General features: G+C 38.6%; 1 protein-coding gene across 2 annotated transcripts in view; it reads right to left on the reverse strand.

The window, feature by feature from the left end:
- LOC111147410 (dpy-19 like C-mannosyltransferase 1) overlaps positions 1 to 19,765 on the reverse strand; it is a 97,225-nt gene that overhangs the window by 57,218 nt on the left and 20,242 nt on the right. For both annotated transcript variants that reach the window (XM_022503417.1, XM_022503416.1), the window contains exons 4-6: positions 17,066 to 17,203; positions 15,006 to 15,126; positions 14,197 to 14,290 (exon numbers count right to left, since the gene is read on the reverse strand). In XM_022503417.1, coding sequence (XP_022359125.1) covers positions 14,197 to 14,290; positions 15,006 to 15,126; positions 17,066 to 17,203 — 353 coding nt within the window. The remainder of the gene's footprint in view (positions 1 to 14,196; positions 14,291 to 15,005; positions 15,127 to 17,065; positions 17,204 to 19,765) is intronic.

A 19,765-nucleotide genomic window follows, 5' to 3' on the forward strand; every position in this document is an offset into this window, starting at 1 on the left:
GAATTCTCCTGGGAAGCCGTCTGGCCCTGGGCTTTTGTTTGGAGATTTTTGATGACTGTTTCAATCTCCTTACTGGTTATGGGTCTGTTCAGGCTTTCTATTTCTTCCTGGTTCAGTTGTGGTAGTTTATATGTCTCTAGGAATGCGTCCATTTCTTCCAGATTGTCAAATTTGTTGGCGTAGAGTTGCTCATAGTATGTTCTTATAATTGTCTGTATTTCTTTGGTGTTAGTTGTGATCTCTCCTCTTTCATTCATGATTTTATTTATTTGGGTCCTTTCTCTTTTCTTTTTGATAAGTCTGGCCAGGGGTTTATCGATCTTATTAATTCTTTCAAAGAACCAGCTCCTAGTTTCGTTGATTTGTTCTATTGTTTTTTTGGTTTCTATTTCATTGATTTCTGCTCTGATCTTTATGATTTCTCTTCTCCTGCTGGGTTTAGGGTTTCTTTCTTGTTCTTTCTCTAGCTCTTTTAGGTGTAGGGTTAGGTTGTGTACCTGAGACCTTTCTTGTTTCTTGAGAAAGGCTTGTACCGCTATATATTTTCCTCTCAGGACTGCCTTTGTTGTGTCCCACAGATTTTGAACCGTTGTGTTTTCATTATCATTTGTTTCCATGAATTTTTTCAATTCTTCTTTAATTTCCTGGTTGACCCATTCATTCTTTAGAAGGATGCTGTTTAGTCTCCATGTATTTGGGTTCTTTCCAAATTTCCTCTTGTGATTGAGTTCTAGCTTCAGAGCATTGTGGTCTGAAAATATGCAGGGAATGATCCCAATCTTTTGATACCGGTTGAGACCTGATTTAGGACCGAGGATGCGATCTATTCTGGAGAATGTTCCATGTGCACTAGAGAAGAATGTGTATTCTGTTGCTTTGGGATGAAATCTTCTGAATATATCTGTGATGTCCATCTGGTCCAGTGTGTCATTTAAGGCCTTTATTTCCTTGTTGATCTTTTGCTTGGATGATCTGTCCATTTCAGTGAGGGGAGTGTTAAAGTCCCCTACTATTATTGTATTATTGTCGATGTGTTTCTTTGATTTTGTTATTAATTGGTTTATATAGTTGGCTGCTCCCACGTTAGGGGCATAGATATTTAAAATTGTTAGATCTTCTTGTTGGACAGTTCCTTTAAGTATGATATAGTGTCCTTCCTCATCTCTTATTATAGTCATTGGCTTAAAATCTAATTGATCTGATATAAGGATTGCCACTCCTGCTTTCTTCTGATGTCCATTAGCATGGTAAATTCTTTTCCACCCCCTCACTTTAAATCTGGAGGTGTCTTCAGGTTTAAGATGAGTTTCTTGTAGGCAACATATAGATGGGTTTTGTTTTTTTATCCATTCTGATACCCTGTGTCTTTTGATTGGGGCATTTAGCCCATTAACATTCAGGGTAAGTATTGAGAGATATGAATTTAGTGCCATTGTATTGCCTGTAAGGTGACTGTGATTGTACATTGTTTCTGTTCCTTTCTGATCTACTACTTTTAGGGTCTCTCTTTGCTTAGAGGACCCCTTTCAATATTTCCTATAGAGCTGGTTTGGTGTTTGCAAATTCTTTCAGTTTTTGTTTGTCCTGGAAGCTTTTAATCTCTCCTCCTATTTTCAATGATAGTCTAGCTGGATATAGTATTCTTGGCTGCATGTTTTTCTCGTTTAGTGCTCTGAATATATCATGCCAGCTCTTTCTGGCCTGCCAGGTCTCTGTGGATAAGTCTGCTGCCAATATAATATTTTTACCAGTGTATGTTACAGACTTCTTTTCCCGGGCTGCTTTCAGGATTTTCTCTTTGTCACTAAGACTTGTAAATTGTACTATTAGGTGACGGGGTGTGGACCTATTCTTATTGATTTTGAGGGGGGGGTTCTCTGAACCTCCTGGATTTTGATGCTTGTTCCCTTTGCCATATTGGGGAAATTCTCTCCAATAATTCTCTCCAATATACCTTCTGCTCCCCTCTCTCTTTCTTCTTCTGGAATCCCAATTATTCTAATGTTGTTTCGTCTTATGGTGTCACTTATCTCTCGAATTCTGCCCTCGTGGTCCAGTAGCTGTTTGTCCCTCTTTTGCTCAGCTTCTTTATTCTCTGTCATTTGGTCTTCTATATCACTAATTCTTTCTTCTGCCTCATTTATCCTAGCAGTGAGAGCCTCCATTTTTGATTGCACCTCATTAATAGCTTTTTTGATTTCAACTTGGTTAGATTTTAGTTCTTTTATTTCTCCAGAAGGGGCTTTTTATATCTCCCGAGAGGGTTTCTCTAATATCTTCCATGCCTTTTTCGAGCCCGGCGAGAACCTTGAGAATTGTCATTCTGAACTCCAGATCTGACATATTACCAAGTCTGTATTGATTAGGTCCCCAGCCTTTGGTACTGCCTCTTGTTCTTTTTTTTGTGATGAATTTTTCCGCCTTGTCATTTTGTCCAGATAAGAGTAGATGAAGGAGCAAGTAAAATACTAAAAGGGTGGCAACAACCCCAGGAAAATATGCTTTAGCCAAATCAGAAGAGATCCCAAATTGTGAGGGGGGAGAAAGGGGATAAAAAGAGGTTCAGAAAAAAAAAAAAAAGAAAGAAACAATTAAAAAAAGAAAACCAATAAAGAAAAAATATAAAAAGGAAAAAATATATATATATTAGATAAACTAGTTAAAAAACGTTAAAAAAAGAAAAGGGTAAAGTTAAAAAAATTTAGCAGAAGAAGAGAAAAAAAATTGAAAAAGAAAAAAAATTAAATTAACTGCAAGGCTAAAGAATCATGGGGAGAAAGCCATGAGTTCCATGCTTTGCTTTCTCCTCCTCTGGAATTCTGCTGCTCTCCTTGGTATTGAAACTGCACTCCTTGGTAGGTGAACTTGGTCCTGGCTGGGTTTCTTGTTGATCTTCTGGGGGAGGGGCCTATTGTAGTGATACTCAAGTGACTTTGCCCCAGGCGGAGTTGCACCGCCCTTACCAGGGGCCGGGCTGAGTAATCTGCTCGGGTTTGCTTTCGGGAGCTTTTGTTCCCTGAGCGCTTTCCGTAGAGTTCCGGAGGACGGGAATGAAGATGGCGGCCTCCTAGTCTCCAGCCCGGAGGAGCCGAGAGCCCGGGGCCCCACTCCTCAGTGCGCCCTCAGAGAACAGCGCCCAATTACTCCCGTCACCCTGGCCTCCGGCCGCGCTCCGAGCTGACCGAGCCTGCGACCGGTTCAAGGTAACCCCGAGCTCAGAGCTCACTCCTTGGCTCTGTCTCTGTAGCCGGCTTCCCCCTTCTAATACCTGTAAGCTCTGCGACACTCAGACACCCCCGATCCTTCTGTGACCCTGCGGGACCTGAGGCCACGCTGACCCCGCGTGGGCTTCACCCCGGTTAAGCCTCTGGAGTGATGTCCCTCAGCGGAACAGACTTTTAAAAGTCCTGATTTTGTGCTCCGTTGTTCCGCCGCTTGCCGGGAGCCGGCCCCTCCCCCGCGGTCTATCTTCCCGTAGCTTTGGATTCACTTCTCCACCAGTCCTACCTTTCAGAAAGTGGTTGATTTTCTGTTTCTAGAATTGCAGTTCTTCTCTTCGACCTCCCGTTGGATTTGTAGGTGTTTGCAATCTTTAGATAAGCTATCTAGCTGATCTCCCGCTATCTGAAGTAGTCTCAGCCTGCTACTTCTCCGCCATCTTGACTCCTCCCCGGAAGCTCTATTTTTTTTTTTTAAAGATTTTATTTATTTATTTGACAGACAGAGATCACAAGTAGGCAGAGAGGCAGGCAGAGAGAGAGAGAAGGGGAAGCAGGCTCCCCGCTGCCCAGAGAGCCCGACGCGGGGCTCGATCCCAGGACCCTGGGATCATGACCCGAGTCGAAGGCAGAGGCTTTAACCCACTGAGCCACCCAGGCGCCCCCGGAAGCTCTATTTTTAATTTAAGGAATCTCCACACTGTTTTCCAAAGTGGCAGCACCAATTTGCATCCTGCCAACAGTGTAAGAGGGTTCCTCTTTCTCCATATCCTCTCCAACATGCATTGTTTACTATCTTGTTAATTTTGATTCTAACATTTTTTAGGTAATTCTAACCAGTGCCCCCTCTCACACACAAAACACACATAAAAAAGTGCTGGATTTCTGATCAGAAGGTCATTAAATTTACATATAATTTTGGAAGAACTGTCATTTATGTGATGGTAATTCTGCCCATTCAGTTGGATGGTATGTCTCTCTCCATTTATTCAATTCTATTTCTTGAAATAAAAACGTTATGGAGAAGCAATACAGCCACCAGATATCTAGAGCTAAAACTTCTAAAAATATGGGGATATGATAAAATCTGATCATAGTATAGTATTTTAACACTTTCAGACTTTGGCAGGTCATATAAGCTAAAGAAAGCATACTAAAGATTTGAATGAGATTATCAATAAACTCAATTTTATAAATCTATATAGTATTTTGACTATATATACAGAAAATATACATGATTTGTATAGCATCTGGAACACCTGGCTGGAAAGACTCCTCATTCTCTGGTTATAATCCAAAAACAACCTACACAAGAGAAATTAAAAAACAACACCACCACTTTGGGAAATTAATATAAAATTCCCTTTTAAAAATGTCCTGAACAGAAAAAGATTCAAAACTGAAATTTTACAAGATCGAAAATTTTTTAATGGCAGAGTAAAGAAAGGGACAGGGATAAAAAGAGGACAAGGACAGAAAAATCCCAAGTCCAATTTCCCAACCAGATCTCATGATGAGGTCTGCTCAAGAAGTCTTTGATCCATACTCGACTGCCATATGACCTGTGGGGCTCTGGGACTGGACATCTTCCCAAAGGTAGAATCAGTGTGACATCACTCTCTGTTCACTAAGTAACTGCCAGACAGGTCGTCACCCAGCATCTTCCACAAACACAGACAGCTTTGCTTACCTAACCAGGGAGGCAGATTTTCTGGTACACTTTCATGCCCTGCATAGCTAGGAGGGGAGAACAAAATTTGCTTATCTACAATAAATATCTGACTTACGATCATTATGAAGTGGTGTGACTTAAAATAACTCTAAAATAGCATCCCCAGCATTTTACCTCCTTTCCTGCCAATCCTTATAGACTAGCACATAGGTCATTTTATTTTGCTAAACAGAAAAGATGTAATAATCAGAAAACTTAAGACTGATTTTTTTTTTCCATCATAGTTCATCAGTTGATATTTCAGCATTCCCTAGTGGTTAAAAAAAGAAGATTCTTCGGCAATACTACCACCATCAGAAAATATGAAAGCTCCCATTGTGCAAATTTTAAAATAGTCTAAGTTTGCACATTTACTCATCCATCTCATTCACCTTTTGAGCCTCAATTTCCTTGGGTATAAAATGAAGGGGCAAAAGATCTTTAAAAAATTTTCAATTCTGACATTTAATAATTTACAATTCTCTTCTTTCTCACATCTCTAAGTATCATGGATTCAAATCAATCATCATATTTTGGCAGGCTTGGTTAATCACTGATACTTGTATCTCGATTTACCAAAAAATCACAAGATGTACAAAGTTCAACATTCAAGGAGAAAAAGTAATCACAGTTACTTCAGAACGTTATTAAATAACTCTTGGAGTGAGTTAAATTAAATAACTTCTGCTGCATGAATGCTAATGAAAGAGAAAATGAAAGAATAATGTAGAAATAATTGAATTAAGAGAATTCCAGTCTCAAGTTTGAGAGGTAAGGCACAAGCACCTTGCTAGCCAGATGAAAAAGTGCCCAGCAGACCTGCTGAGAGCTAAGCATCTTCCCCTAAATTTACACATGGATCCTCTGGCTTCTCTAGAGCATAAAAGAAAGCTGCAGAGAGTAAAGGTGAGGAATAAGAATGATAATCAGGAAGGCAAGAAAAGGTCTCAGCTTAGTCCTTCCAGTCTAATCAAGTCCTTCCAGGCAACTAATTAAGGCCTTTAATTTAACTCTTTGTCCACCAGGGCCAAGAAACAGATGATTTTATTTACTAGACTGAACTTCCCAGGTCATCATCATAGCATGCATAGTGCCTAATACTGGGCCTGAGCCTTGTCTATGGCACAGAGTCAAAAAGTATCTCAGCAGTAAATGAAAACATAAAAACTATCCAACCAAAAGTAGGCTGGCATTCCTTTTTGAGGAGAGGGGACACTGTCAGACAAACACACCACACTTCTCATCACTGCCATCCTTGATCACTGGCCTGGACACACTACCTGCTCATCATCAGAGCCATGGGTTCAGTGGAGTGTCTACTGTGACCCAACCACCACACTGCTTGACTCCCCATCCAGACCTACTACTGTGCCCTCAAGAAGCTCCATTGCATGGGGAACAACTTCCTTCCAGGAAACCTTGGCCTCTACTCAGATGCTTCCTTCTCCTCCTACCATGAAACCCTACCCTCCTCTGAGAAGAAGTTTCCCTTTCTCATGGCACCATGCACCTATATGGCTCAAGGCCCAGAGATAAGGCTGAAGCTTCCTCTATTGCTACTTTCAGACATCATCTGGGACCCTTCATGAAAGCCTGCTCCTCTGAGCTCATTTCTCTCACTTGCCTCCTCACAGAAGTTCTCTCCTAGTACTCCAGCTCATTCTCCATAATTCACAGCTGTTCTCCTTCGTCAAGGGCATGTCTAGAGTCTTAACTCACAGAGTCAGGGTCCAGGATCCCCTGTTCCTCTTCTCCATTCCCTCTATTGCACTGAGGTGGCTTTTTGAGAACTTTCTAATGATCCTTTTTATGAGCTTCTCTAGACTTAATGTCTGCTGCTCTGTATCACTGTGACCACTCTGATCTGTCTCTGATCTTCCTCCTCTTGAATATTTACCTTTCTCTGTCTCCACTCTGTTCTCCATGGCTTCTCAGCTCTTGTCAGAAAATCCTGCCCATTCTTTTGTAGACACAGCTAGTCATCAGAAAATGCCTTTTCTTCCATAGGAGGAACCAACCAGTCACCGAGCATAATGTATTCATCTTCTGATTTTCTACTCTATTATTTTCTTTGGTCATTGAAAGTTCACGCTTCTTTGATACCAGAAAGAATTTTTTTAACTGTATTTTTTTTAAGATTTTATTTATTTTGTTTATTTGACAGACAGAGATCACAAGTAGGCAGAGAGAGAGAGGTGGAAGCAGGCTCCCCACTGAGCAGAGAGCCGGATGCGGATTCCATCCCAGGATCCTGGGATCATGACCTGAGCCGAAGGCAGAGGCTTTAACGCACTGCCCCCCCAGAAAGAATTTTTAACTATTTTATTTGTAGATGTGATCCAGAAGCCCTGAAGGCATTGTAGATTAATCTATATGCCAAACCTTCCTTTAAATTTTGCTAACATTCTCCTTTCTATCCTGAGTAGTGAGAGTGAATAGTCAGTTAATATAACCAGTTTCTCTATTTTCTTCTCATGATCCAGCCAAAGTTATCTATGAAGTGACTCAGTGTCCTTTTTAGACTCTCCGGCAGAACAGAGTAGCTTTTCATGTCAATTATTTACATCAATCAATATACACCTCCCCCTTCCTGTACCTATTTTAAGGCAAAGCTGAACTTCTTATTCTTTATGCCAATTTAGCTTTGCTTCCATTGTTTTATTTGAGATTTGTCTGTTGTTCATGCTTCATTAAAATATCGAGCATTACTGTTTATGCAGTCTGGATTTTTGGCTAAAAGCATGTCTTAAGTAAGCTATGAATTACACCTGCTCAAACTTTTTCAACTCCGTGTTGCTGTGGGTTGTTTAGTTTTGTTGTTTTTTGCTGTTGGAATGTTCTATTAACTCGGCCTTCTAGCGCATCTTTAATCATTTGGTCTAACAGTTGTATATGAATATTTAAAAGACAAGTATTTCTCCTTAGTATGCATAAATTGATGAAAGTTATTGGTTGAAAATACTGGCATCTTTTCTCTAAAACCTGTCCCTTTTTAGGTCATTATCTCAGCAAATGACATTTAACCACACCGTTTGCTGCCCAAGTCTGACCTCTAGGATCAGTAACTTTCCTGTGACTCTGTTTCCTCAGAGTTACCTTTTAAAGTGCTAGATACATATTTCTTCAGTAAATAAACAATCTTAAGACTAGAATCTGAAAAAAAAAAAAAAAGTGGAATCTGCAGAGTAAATGCTTCAGATGAGTCCCTGAAAAAAATATTTCCTAAATTAGTAAAATTCTAACAAAGCTTATGTGACAGATAATGTATCATTTTTGTGTCTTTTGTAAATAATAATCAAGGGGTTAGGCTTTTTTTCCCCAATAATTTGTTTATTCATTTCATTCAATTAAAAACTACTTTCTGAAAGCAGGCATTCTTCTAGGTGACTTGCAAGCATTAATTTATTGTATTCTCACATAGAAGACAATGTCTCCTACCTCATTTAGGTGTTTTCCCTCCAACCATGGCGCTTCTTAAAAATTCTATAATTTTGTATTCCAGTTAACTTATGAAACACTTCATTTCCCTATTACAACCCTGAAAAACCTTTGTTACATTAAATTTTCTTTTACATCCAAAGGCAAACCAAAGAACTGGCAGTCACTCTAAGTTCTTCCCACATCATTTATTCAAATTATATAAAAACTCAATGTTAACAGGTTCCACCCACAATCTGGAGCTCCCATACAGCTTTTTGTCCTCCAATCTCAATCATGAAAGCCTAGGATAGCCAGATAGCTAAGGGAAACTTCTAACATGGTAGGTAAAGACCAAAAGAATTAAAAAAGTGAACTAGAAGATACCAAATTATTTAGGGAGGAAAAAAATCACTAGTATCCTCAGAAAGAAAGATACTGAATCCATGAAACAAAAATAAAATACTGTTTTTTTTTTAAAAAAGGAGCATTCAAAGAACAAATAAAAATTCTTGAAAATTAGAAGATAACAAATGAAAAACTGAATAGAAGAGTTGGAAAAATAAAGTTGACAGAATTTCCCAGAATATAGAAGAGCAATGATATTAAAAATGGGAAAATACATGAAAATTAGAGGATCAGGAAATGCAATATCCAAATAACAAAAAGTTCTGAAAGAGAAAACAAAAGGACTGAAGTAAGTGAAGAAATAATCCAAGAAAATTTCCCTGAAATTAAGGGCATAAGGTGCAAGACTGAAACAACATGTCACATGCCCAAGATAATATGGGAACAGACAGATCTAGAGCGAGACTTGTTGTGAAATTTCAGAACCACAGAGACAGAAGATTCTACAGTTTTTCAGAAAAAAAAAGGGAAGAAAAGGTCACATACAAAAATTTAGGATTCCGAATAATTTAGGAATGCCTGAATAGCACCACATGAAGCAGTAACAGTGTGAGGACTTCACAATTCTGAAGGAAAATGATTTCCAATCCAGAGTTCAATACTCAAGCAAAACTATCAATCAAACATGAAGACAAAATAAAGGCATTTTCAAACATACATGGATTCAAAAATTTACTTTCCATCAATTCATTCTCAAAAACTTCTAGAAGATGGAAGATGTGCCAGAGTAAAAAAATAAACCAAGAAAGAGGAATACATAGAATATGGCATAAGAGATCCCATCATAAGGGATAGTGAAGGAAAATGCCAAGGTGACAGATGTACACCAACAACAGAAAGCAGTCAGACCATAATCAAGTACGGACTCGTGCCCAGATCCTCATGTTTTATTTAACCTGAGAATAATGCCCCAGTGAGCCTGGACAGATTGTTGTCTATATTTTGTCTTGGCTTCTACATGCCTTACTGCTGGCATCAGCTAAAGACACTCATTTCACCTACAGAAATTGTTCTGCTTTGGTATGCTCTTGAGAGCCAGGGTACATAGTGGTGAATTTGGAAACAGGGGACAACTCTTCCCATCACAACATTTCTGCTGGACATTCAGGACCAGGCCCACACTGCATTTCTTCCAGATCCGCCTGCCCTACATGCCAGGACTAGCTCATGACCTTGCCTACTAATGTCCTAGGTAGTTGGACTCCTGATTAAAAACCTATATATGATTTCTGAGGCCCAACCATACACAATGACAAAGGTTTACCTGACAGGCCTCACTGAGACAGCTACCCGCTTCACACACACATGGTTCATGGTCAGTACAATGCAGTCTCTGAGGACTCAGGATGCCCTGGCCAGTCATGCCCTCCACATCTTTGCATTCCTAACCCCAGCACCTTCATTTCTAGGTCTCTTTATCTGAGACTTTGGGTGGAAGTCCACTTATGGAAGGGTAAAAGGGGGTAACCCTGAAGACACTTTTCCCCAGTCTGACTCAGTACCCAGTACTTTTCCATTCCTAGCCATTTTCCCCTCGCCTTCCCCCCTCCTACCTCAGTGTCCATAAAATGCTGGAGCCTTTTGTTCAGGGCTTCCTCAACAGCGAGATGACCCCCATGTCTGCACTAATCCCTCGATCTCAGCCCGGGTACTGTTCCAGAGGGGGAAGTGGACCAGGGGAGTCTGTGTTTTTTCCAATTTTAGAATCTTGTTACACCATCACAGTAAGTAATAGAAGGCTAAACTCCTTTGTTTTTAGCTTATTGCTTTAAACGACTACCCCAGTACCTGGAAGCTGAACTCCCCATCCTACCTAGCTCAGCGGAGCTCCTAACAGTCCCTGAAGGTTCCCTCCGGGAGCCCTCCTCCCTACAGAATAGAGACTTACACACACCGAGTCTTAAGAAACTGGCCTCCAGAAACTGTAGCTGACACATGTCAGGGCATCTTATAAAATAAATAACTATAATCATGGATTAACAACATGGCTTTTAGAAAATAATAAAAACAATGTGTTTTGCTTTTAAAAATACTAAAATACTGAGAATTCCAGAAAATGAGGTACAGCATGAATAAGTTGTATTTGCAAAAAAAATCTGACTTCATCTCCTCAAGTCAGAGCTTGGCAGCCCAACCCCACTTCACCATTTGGCTGTGTTTTCTATTTTCTCTTCCACTTTCATTTTCTGTGAAATGGATTGGCTTATCTGACTTCAGAAAACTTATATCTGTACTATCTTAAAAGAAATATGCTTCTGGAGTAAAAATGTCATACTCAATCTGCCTGTAAATTTATATAATACAATTTATAAAAAGATTCTAACCACAATTATAGATATCCTCCTCTTTATTCTTAACCCACATGTTAAGAAGTCTGCAGCTTCATCCCACTTTAAAAGTTAGAAGGGTGGCAAAACTAACCACCAAGGAAGAAAACAATAAGAATTACCTAGCAATTTTGTCAAAATACCTAGTATTTTGAGACCTCTAAAAATACTCATGTCAAGAACATTTTAAAAAATGATGAAAAAGACTGATTAAAGAAGTGACAGAAGATTTTATTCAACAGAGTATAAAGCAGGATCACCACTGGAATCTAATTTACACACCCACCCTCCTCAAGGCACAGGGCAATAGCCAAGGCTCCCGAGAATACAAGGGGCTCTATAATGTGGGAGAACTGGATGCTCATTTGGGGCTGGAAGGAAACGAGTTTAGGATGTATTTGGATAGAGCTAAAGTAATTAACCAGGGTTAAAACAAAACAAAACACTAGCAAACGGAGCAAAGGGAGAACTAGAGAAAGAGAAACCTGTGCCACTACTGCAGTGTCTACAGCCCAGCACCGGCATATGGCAGAGCACCCCGGAGGGCCTAAGAGTCAAGGACACCCGAAGGGGGCCAGCAAGGGACCAGAGCAGTCAAGTGGGTGAAGCTGAAACAGGTTACAGCCTTCTGAGCCAGAAAGAGAAACCAAAAAACAGCTCTCTGGAAAGGCTCAAATGCCTTTTGTTTTTGTTTTTGTTTTTGTTTTGTTTTGTTTTGAGAGAGAGCAAGGGTTAAACAAGCAGGAGGGGAGGGGCACAGGGGAGAGGGAGAGCGAGAATCTTAGGCAGTCTCCACACCCAGCCAGCACAAAGTCAGACTCTGGATTCGATCTCACAACCCTGAGATCATAATCTGACCCAAAATCAAGAGTCAAACGCTTGACTGAGCCATCCAGGTGCCCTAAGACTCAAATGCTTTTAAGCAAAGTCACCCCTCTTGCTACCCTAAGCAGTGGTCTACAGATCTTTTTTCTACACTCAAACTACAAGAAATGAGACTTTACACTACAACTCAGCATATGCACATGTAGACATGTATATACAATCAACAAACAGAAGTTGCATTAAATAACACCCATCTTAGAAAGTGTTGTGTACTCTCTTATTGATGTTTATAATCTCTTCTTTTTCTTGTTTAAAAAAAAAAAAAAAAAAAGGTCCTGGGCCAAACCCATTAAACTGATTCTAAAATCACCCTGCAGTTTGGCAGACAGCATGCTCAAGTAGTCACTGGCTAACCTCGGTGAGAGGTGAAATCAATGGTCTCATGAGATCATAGTTCAGCTTGAATCCTGCCCCTCTATTGGTCAGATTTCTGATTCCTCTCACTGGCTCTGGAATAGTCTCAGACCAGCCAAGGTCATTCGTCAACCAGCCCAACCCATTTTTTCAGTCTTCATTTTCTACAACGGCCCTCAATAATCTGTATCCTAGCAAAACTGATCCGTTCTCTACATCCCAGGTTGCCCACCTTTGCTTCTCCCTAGGATTCTTTTCTCCCCAACCTATCCAAAACGCTCTGATGCTCCAAGACACAATTAAAGGAACCCTCCACACAGAACAAATGTCTCCTGCCTCCAGCATTATAAGCACTTTCTCCTTGCTGTCTATGTCCCACTGACACACACCCGGCACGGCTCCAGCTCCCATCTCACCCCACCACATAGTGGTGCCATCTCCAAAAGAGGCCACCTGGTCTGTACTTTATGTTGACTAGACAAATGCACACGTATCTCCTATGCAGGGAGAAAACTGCTGTCAGGGGACTGTTGGGGCTGAAGACCGAGAAATCCGAGGTCAGGGCCCAAACCACCTAGAACCTCTCAGTCAGAACCAGGGCATCAGGCTCTCCACAGCAGACGGTGTACCTTTGGCCTTTGAAATGATGGCTATAACAAGCACTATAAGAAAACGATACTGAATGTTTAGTAAACGTTTAGAAATTCTTCTTTAAACTTTCTTTTTTTAAAAAATAGCATAATATATATCAGCGATTTAGCAACATTGCCATGTTCCATATTTTAACTTCTCTTACTCAAAATCAAATCTCCCAAATGTAGAAAAGCTATCCATTAGTAGACCACCCCCCCCCAACCACCCAGCCAAAGTAGAGACCTTTGGCTCATCATGATACCAGGCACACTGGCCTTGCAGTCTTTCAAGTCAGCTTCCTCTTCTGATTACCGTATACTTTTGGTTATCTTTGTGTCTTGTTTCAAAAACAAAAATTTACCACTTCATCTTTTAATCATGCATTTTCATTTCCGTCTCCCCCAGTTACATAATTAAAAGAACTTTCTTATAGCTAAATCAGAAATACTAGCATCAAAGTATCTTAAATCTATATGCAAATATATTCTAAATTGATCTTCTAATAACTTCCTCATTTGACAAATATTTAACAAGTAACCGTTACCTGCTCAAACACTGAGCTAGGAATGCAGTAGATCTTTGAGGTACTAAACTGAAAATGCCATACTTCCAAAGCAAGTATAATGGAATAATAGTAGATTCAAACTCATTAACCCAAGTTGAAAATCATATACCTATGCTCATACTTCTGTACTAACAAGAAATCAGTAAGCAATTAAAAAAAAAAAAATTCTAAAGATACTCTCAAGTTAAATATTTAAACAAGTGTACAATGTAACAAATTGTCAAAAGAAGAAGAAACATAAAAACCTTAAAAAATTTGTCAATCTTTTTAGTTTAAGGAATATTGCTGGACTATGATGTTATTAATCAGGTCAGATATTAAATATCTGTATAGAATATACTTCCATCTTAATGTCAGCAAAATAGTCATTAATACCATTTGATGACTGGTCCTTATATTTTATGCAAACAATATACTGTTTATGTTCAAAAGCCTGTGAATATTTAAAATTTATCCAATATTTCCACCATTCTCTTTATTTAAGCATCTAAAATTATTTTAAGTTTAGCTGACTATGCCAATGGTGAAATCATTCAAATAGGAAAGAATTTTATAACTATAAGTAGATGTATTAGATATAACAGTTATAAAACTGAACTGCAAGTTAATCTTTATCTCACTATTTTTTGTACATAGTATTATAACACATACCAAAATATTCTCAGTGAATGGTCTTACCTTAAATATGTGCCATATATGAAGAATAATGCCATCATTAGTCCATTTAAAATAAAAATTACAGCAACATAAAAGCAAGCAGGATCTCCCAATCCTTTAAAAAAAAAAAATTATGTTCTAACTATAAATTACTTTGTATGTCTGGCAATTTATATTAAAATGTGCTTATTTTGAAAATGGCACAGATATATTAAATGGTTGCCTTGGCTCCCATACGAACACGTGACACTAAGGCGGAACAAAGATGAGAACACGGCAGGAGCTGCGGTGGTTTTTAAACAGGGCTACAAACTCATGGACACGCCTCCTGTAAAGGGAGGGGGGTGTGTCTCTGCTCCTGCTTTTAATGACGGCTGGGTTGGTGACTGCCTTAACAGAAGACGTCAGAAGTCATACATGGGATTTCTAAGGCTGGAAGTGGCCAAGCAGTGTCCAACCTGGAGCCCATGAAGAGCCTGACTACCCTGAGGTACATGCTATACAACAGCCCAAGGTGTGCGGAAAGGGCGTTATGTAGGTGTCCCATTTGAGAGTCCCAACTGAGCCCAGCCTCGCAGGGACCCCAGCCGGGAGCTAGAATGTCAGTGAAGCAGTCTCCAATTAATTTCAGTCTTCCCAAGCCACCTGATTCTAGCAGAAGCCTCTGACATGGTGGAAACAAACCAACCCTGCTATACCCTGCCCAAATTCCTCACTTGCAGAATCCATAAGCACAATAAAATAGTTTTTTATATCACTAAGTTTGCAGTAAGTTTAACGTGCTCCAACAAAGAACTGGAAAGAAATTGGAAAGAAGGAAAGAAACTTGCCTTCACAGCTTTCAATAGGACTGAGTCCTTCTCCTCTGGTCACTGTCCAACATATCTTGGTTTGAAGACCAATCAAGTCCATTATTTTGGTATAAATTCGATACCAGCTGGCTAAGATTACCTATTTTTAAAGAAATAAAGACATTTTTTAGATTTTTTTAGAGAAAAGATATTATCATCAAGTTTCATTACTAAAATATTTTTGAGATATTTTGATAGTTATCAAATTTTCCTTCCCTCTACCATCTACTTAGCTCCCTTTAAACCTAGTAAAATAAGCCTCACAATCCCCTACACAGATTCTTCATTGGTCAGTGTTCAACTCTCCACCGATGGGTAAGAATAAAATATAACACGAAACACACAAGATTTATATTTTTGAAAGATATAAAATTCTAGTAAGGTACATAAAAGAAGAGTTGAACAAATAAATACTCTGTCTTCTTGAGTAGATCTAATTTCTCCAGATGTGAATAGATAACAGCATTTCTATACAGAAAGAATACATACAGATCACACACAAAGTTGAAAGACAAACAAAAAGCTGGTGGGAAAATGTTTTCCCATATAGCACAGTATTAATATCTGGCATGGAATAAATGAGCTCTTCCTTTCTACTTTAATAAAAATATAGACAAAGGGCATAAGCAAGCAATTGCTTTTGAAATTTCAGATGTATTTTTAATGTATAGCATTGAATGAAATACATATATACACAAATATATAGCAATGAACGAAGTATATCCTGTGATTTTAATTTTTTTGTCTACCAAATTGGCAGGGATTCAGGGAAATAAGCATTTTCAAAAACACTGCCAATGGTAACTTTGATTAGTATAACCTATCTAGAAAGCATTCTGGCAATACATACCAAAATCATTAAAGTATATATTCTGTTGAACTAAATATAGTTCCACATCAACAAATTTATAGTTTAAAAAACATAAGGCTATGTACAGAGATTTAGCTTCAAGGATGCTTATGGCAGCTCTAGAATATTTTAGAAGTTGAAAACAATGAACATTTTCACAAAAGATGGACTAAATAAACAATAGAAGACTGTATATATAGCCACTAAAACTGATCCTGAGGAAGAAAAGATGACACAAGACTGTTAAAAATATTCTAAAAGACAAAAAATCACTTATAAAAAAAGATGTGTGATCCCATTTCTGTAGCAGTAAATGTGTACAGGGTCATAGAAAGTACTCAGTAAACAGTACGTTAGTGAACCAATACTGCACCTTGGTGGTTATTTATTTGTCTCTATTTCCTCTATCTCCATCTCCTCCTTAATCAATCAGCTTAGTCACTGATCTAGACGGAAACAGGACTTCTCTCATTCAATGGGAAATGCCTGAGAGCCCCAATAGATAAGTTGAGGTACTGAGCCTGGGCTTGAGATCCCCAGAGACCAAGACAGCCAGAGCCCTGGCACGGGACCTGCTGTCCAGCAACATCAGTAAGCTAAGAAGGGGGAGTCACGGGGACAGTGTGTTAACAGATGACCCTCATATCAAGTCAGGGAGGATCTGGCTGAAGAAGTCACCTCTCAGCTTGGCCCTGGAAAATGCTTAGGGATGTGTCAAATTAGGGCAGGGATGGTAAAGGAGAGGCCAAAAAAGTTACTGATATCACTGCCTTCCTCCCTCACCTCCTGGGTGAATCCCCTTTCCCCCACTCCACCCAAAAAAGAGCATTCAATTAAGTAAAGAATCCCAGAGAGGGAACAAACATTATTTGGCAAATGACATGTAATGGTGCTTCCTTGCTATAATCTCTACAAACACACCAAATCTAGATACTTTTCAAATTTTCTAGACCATGCAATCGTAATGGTTTCCATGAAATCAGTTAAAGCCCACCACAATTAATAATAGTCTTTTCTCCATATTCCTTTCCAAGAAAACATACACATCTTTCTTAAAAAATGAGGTGAAATATAATATATTGAAATACATCTCACATTTAGAATCAGTATTTAATGCAATAACACTTTTAAAAAGTAAAAACAAAACAAAACAAAACAAAAAAACCACACAATTGAAAAAGTGACTTACCTCAGGGTAAAGATTGAACCTTTTCAATGTGTTAATAACAAGGGGGTATTCAGTCAGCTTATCATTCATAATCATCCATACTCCATTCAAAAATGAAGGTGCTTCCACGATAGTCTTAAAGTAGGAATAATACAGTCCCTGAAACAAGCATATGTTATAGTTATAATTAAAATGCATAATTTCTATGCCTCTTACCAGCTTAAAAAATTAAATACACTGTTTTTGAAAAACAAAGCAATCAAGCAAATAATAGCTACAATTATTCTCATGGTGTTTGATCACTAATAGAATCTTGGGTTATAAAAAAGAACTACATATTTTAGTATAACCTTGTCTTAATTAAAATAATTGAACTCAAAATATCTTCAAAAAGAGTTTCAACATTTAAAAGTAATATACAGGGGCACCTGGGTGGCTCAGTGCATTAAGCCTCTGCCTTTGGCTCAGGTCATGATCTCAGAGTCCTGGGATCAAGCCCTGCATCGGGATCTCTGCTTAGCAGAGAGCCTGCTTCCCCCTTCCCCTCTGCCTTCTTCTCTGCCTACTTATGATCTGTCTCTCTCTCTCTCTCTCTGTCAAATAAATAAATAAATAAATAAATAAAATCTTTTTTTAAAAAAGTAATATACATAATTCAGACAACATATGTAACTTAAGAAAACTCCATATCCCTACTAATTTAAGTGTTAGAAAAGGCTATCTTATGAACAGGACAAGTGAGTGGTTTACTATGGAACTTAAGTTACTGGGATCCAAGAAATCTCCCCTAGCCAAAAATGTTTCCCCTACTACCCATATGAATCCCCAAAATGTTGTTATCAGTCATCCTTCCTCCAGATTTACATGTAAAAATTCAAATATATTAGGAAGGCTACATGTTAATATATTACATGTAAGTTACATTCAGATGCCAACTAATTTTACAGACTATTTTCCTTCCTTCCAGCTCAGAATAAGGTAAAAATCCCGGAGGACTGGGGCTGTGTGAATCGGGGAGGAGTGCAGTAGAGGTACTCTCATTTTAAGGGAATTCAGACAGATATTAAGATTGGAATAATGCATGGATCAAAAAAATAAACAAGTACTAGTACTTGCTCCCCTTGTGAGGGGGTAAGCAGCAGAACAGGGTTCGACAGATGAACACAAGAAACAAACTTCACCTTCTGTACAGTGTTGCCTAGAGCTGCACTAGTAGCCAGCACCCATCAGCTGTCAAACTCCAAACTGAATTTAAGGCTCATCAATAGGAAAGCAATTTGCATACCCAATATTTATTGAAAAGGAAAAAAATGGTTCTTGATATTAAGGTGTTTAGCTTTCCTATCAGTATTTTTTAAAATATTTCCAACTGTATTAGGTTGAATAATATCTCCCTGAATTTCATATCCACTGGGAACCTGGGAATATGAACCTATGTGGAGTAAGTTTCTGGCAGATGTAGTCAAATTAAAATGAGGTCATCTAATATAAATGGTATCCTTACAGTAAGAGGGAAATGTAAACATAGAAACAATGGGAAAAGTGCCTCATGAAGACAGAGGCACAGCTTGGAGTGATAGCATTTCCGATGCCACCCAGGGCACACCAAGGATTGCCAGGAAGCACAAGAAGCTAGGAAGAGGCAAGGAAGGATTGTCCCTAGAGCCTTCAGTGAGAACACAGACCCGCCAACACTTTGATTTCAGACTTCTAGCCTCCAGAACTCTGAAAGAATAAATCTCTGCTCTTTAAGCCACCTGGTTTATGGTATATTTGTTACAGCAGCTGTAGAACACCACAACAACCTATCTTGTTTCGTAGGTTTGTTTTGGAATCATGTAAACATCTTATTTAATTGTAAAATGAAAATTTTTAAGTCCCTAAATATCAAAATAAAAATAAAATAGAGAAATTAACTATCAAATTAGAAGAAGATTTCAAGTAACTTTAAGATATAGTAATTCTACTGTACATCCCTAATGGCACATATCCCAACGTCAAAAAGGAATGCAAGAAAGTTTTAAAATGTTTTCAATCATCTTAGTTTTAATAATCTTTGGTACTTTTATTTCACAAAAATAAGTAATATGAAACCAAGATTCTTGGGCTAATAGTAGATACAAATTTAAAACAAAGTAAGTAAAAACCACTTAATCCTAAATTTGAATTGACCCTAGAACAACACAGGTTTGAACTACACAGCTTCACGTACACCTCGACTTTTTTCAATAAATAGAGTACAGTACTATAAATTTATTTTCTCTTCCTTATGATTTTCTTAATATTTTCTTTTCTCTGCCTTACTTTGTTGAAAGAATATAGTATAGAATACAGATAACATAAAAAATATGTGTTAACTTACTATTTATGGTATCAGCTTTTAGTCAATAATACGCTACTAATGGTTAAATCTGGGAAGAGTCAAAAGTTATACATGGATTTTGGACTGCACGGGGGTCAGCACCTCTAACCCCTTGTTGTTCTAAGGGTCAAATGTAGTAGCAATAAAGATCTCTAGCACCAAATTTGTGGTCTCTGAATACCATCTGCCACTGAAAGAAATTGGGGCTTCTTGGAAAACGGGAGGATTCCAGGTCTATAGAGAAAATGTCTTAATAGTACTAGAAAGTAAGAAAGCTATAGAATACTAGTGAGGTCATATCAAAAGGACACAGAGTCAATTGCAAAGGCTCTCGTCAGCTAAAGATGGGTAAGTTCACA

Source organism: Enhydra lutris, unplaced genomic scaffold, assembly GCF_002288905.1.
Source record: "Enhydra lutris kenyoni isolate GAN:26980312 unplaced genomic scaffold, ASM228890v2 scaffoldscaffold16, whole genome shotgun sequence".
Lineage (NCBI taxonomy): Eukaryota > Metazoa > Chordata > Mammalia > Carnivora > Mustelidae > Enhydra > Enhydra lutris.